Source organism: Phytophthora infestans, genomic scaffold, assembly GCF_000142945.1.
Source record: "Phytophthora infestans T30-4 supercont1.92 genomic scaffold, whole genome shotgun sequence".
Taxonomy (NCBI): Eukaryota; Oomycota; class Peronosporomycetes; order Peronosporales; family Peronosporaceae; genus Phytophthora; species Phytophthora infestans.
This window is the reverse complement of record NW_003303667.1, coordinates 431,035-432,895: the sequence shown is the minus strand read 5'-3', so window position 1 is coordinate 432,895 and position 1,861 is coordinate 431,035. Positions and strand designations below refer to the sequence as shown.

Genomic DNA, 1,861 nt, shown 5'->3' with positions numbered 1-1,861 from the left:
CGCGATGCTGAGGACGCAATCGACGGCATGGAAGGACAGGAGTTCCAGGGCCGAGACTTGCGCGTGCAGTTCGCCAAGCAGCGCCGCCCTGACAACCCGCGGGAATTTTACTCGCGTGGCGGAGGTGGCGGCAACGGCGGTGATCGTTACGGCGGCGGTGACCGCTATGGAGGAGGCGGAGGCGACCGCTACGGAGGAGGCGGAGACCGCAAAGACAGCCGCCGCTACGATGATCGCCGGGACGACCGCAGCTACGACGATCGTCGCGAAGACCGTTCGCGCCGCCGCTCTCGCTCTCCGGACCGCCGTGACCGTGACCGTGGCAGCGCAGGACGCGACCGCAGCCGTTCGCCCCGCCAACGCAGCCGCTCACCGCGCCGCAGTGCGTCGCCGCCGCGTCGTGACTAAGTGGGCTACGGAGACGAACCAGGACAGAGCGACAGGGGAGCCACCAAAGTACCAGTACAAGCAGAGAGACCAGACCAGAACAGACGGATTTTGCGTATTTTATCTACTTGCGGACTTGTGGTCCTGAATTGTTGCTGTCAATCGAGAGAGTATTAACACGTGAACCAACCGGGGAACTTCAAAGAGAGAAACTGCTGGGAGACCCGGAGATCCTGACCAGAGTTGGCGGTTGTTTCGTGGGAGGTGCATTCAATTACGTCGTGTGTAGTGCGGATCCTGTGTTTGATGGTGCTGTTATTCGAGTCGTTGAGGTGGAGACAGCATGTGTGTGTTTCTGAACAGACGACTGATTGTCCTTCTGTCGCTATTTCTACAAAGCCTCGCAACGCAATGGTGAGGTGTTAACACTCCACTAGGTAAAGTATCCGGACAATGACGGTCTTTTGGCATCCCAACCACCATACACGCAGTTCTTAGAATAAAAGGCGCATCAACGGCATTTTGGTGCCAAACGAAACGGGAGCTCTAATGTCATGATTGATGGGGCCTGACATGGGATTTACACTAAGTCATCGCGCTTTTAATGGCCTTGGCTCAAGGCACGTGTAAATTATTGCAAAAATCTTAAGTCATCCACGGTTCTCCGCAAGAATACAGAGCAATTTTGAAGACACGATTCCACTAACGGCACTTAAGATGTGACAATGAGGAAGATGAAGAAGGCGATGACGCCAACCATGAGCCCGGCGCAGTAGAGCGAGCGCATGTCGCCGTCCATGTTCGAGTATCCGCGGCGTCGGTAGCACATTCCCCCAGCGTACACAATCGCGACAAGCAGAATGGCGCCACCCAGTCCAACGAAGATGCGGGTGACATTACTCCAAGAACTGTCGTCGGAATCGTCTTCTTCTTCGTGATGCCCATGGCCACTGCGGATAGGAATCGCCTCACTGGAAGATTCATCCTGGCAGCAGTCCAACTTGGCTCCCGTCACCGGATCCGGATTGCAGCAACCTCCATCCCATCCGCAGCAGTCCAGCCCAGCAGCACCACACTTAGCTTGACCCTGGCAAGAGTTCGCGTCGCTCGAGTGAGAATCACTGGATAAGAGTGCTGTCCGTATTTCGGACGAGCAGCAATCCAGCTTGACACCAGATCCAGAGCAGCAGCCACCAGGGACGCCACAGCAGTCAAGGTTGGCGGCCTCGCACACTGGTTCACCATAGCACTTCGCAGCGTCCTCAGTCTTCTCAGCAACCTTGTGCGTTGTATTGCTGATCACCGGGTGCTGGTTCTTGCAGCAACCCAACACAGTCCCTGAGATGGGGTCAGGCTCACAACAGCCATCGATGGTGTTGCAACAGTCCAATCCAAGCACAGCGCACTCATGTTCACCGAAGCAGGCGTTGCTCGGCAACAAAGCGGGGTCTTCCTGCGGACAGCAACCTAGTGC

At 56.4% G+C, this 1,861-nt stretch overlaps 1 protein-coding gene across 1 annotated transcript; it reads left to right on the top strand.

The window, feature by feature from the left end:
* Nucleotides 1–1,112: 1,112 nt before the first annotated feature.
* Nucleotides 1,113–1,858, top strand: PITG_18947 (uncharacterized protein; the record flags this gene model as incomplete). Its single annotated transcript, XM_002997001.1, has 6 exons — nt 1,113–1,159; nt 1,225–1,277; nt 1,366–1,441; nt 1,578–1,597; nt 1,663–1,762; nt 1,831–1,858. 6 exons carry the CDS (start codon nt 1,113–1,115, stop codon nt 1,856–1,858), a joined length of 324 nt encoding a protein of 107 aa, XP_002997047.1.
* Between the last annotated feature and the right edge of the window lie 3 nt (nt 1,859–1,861).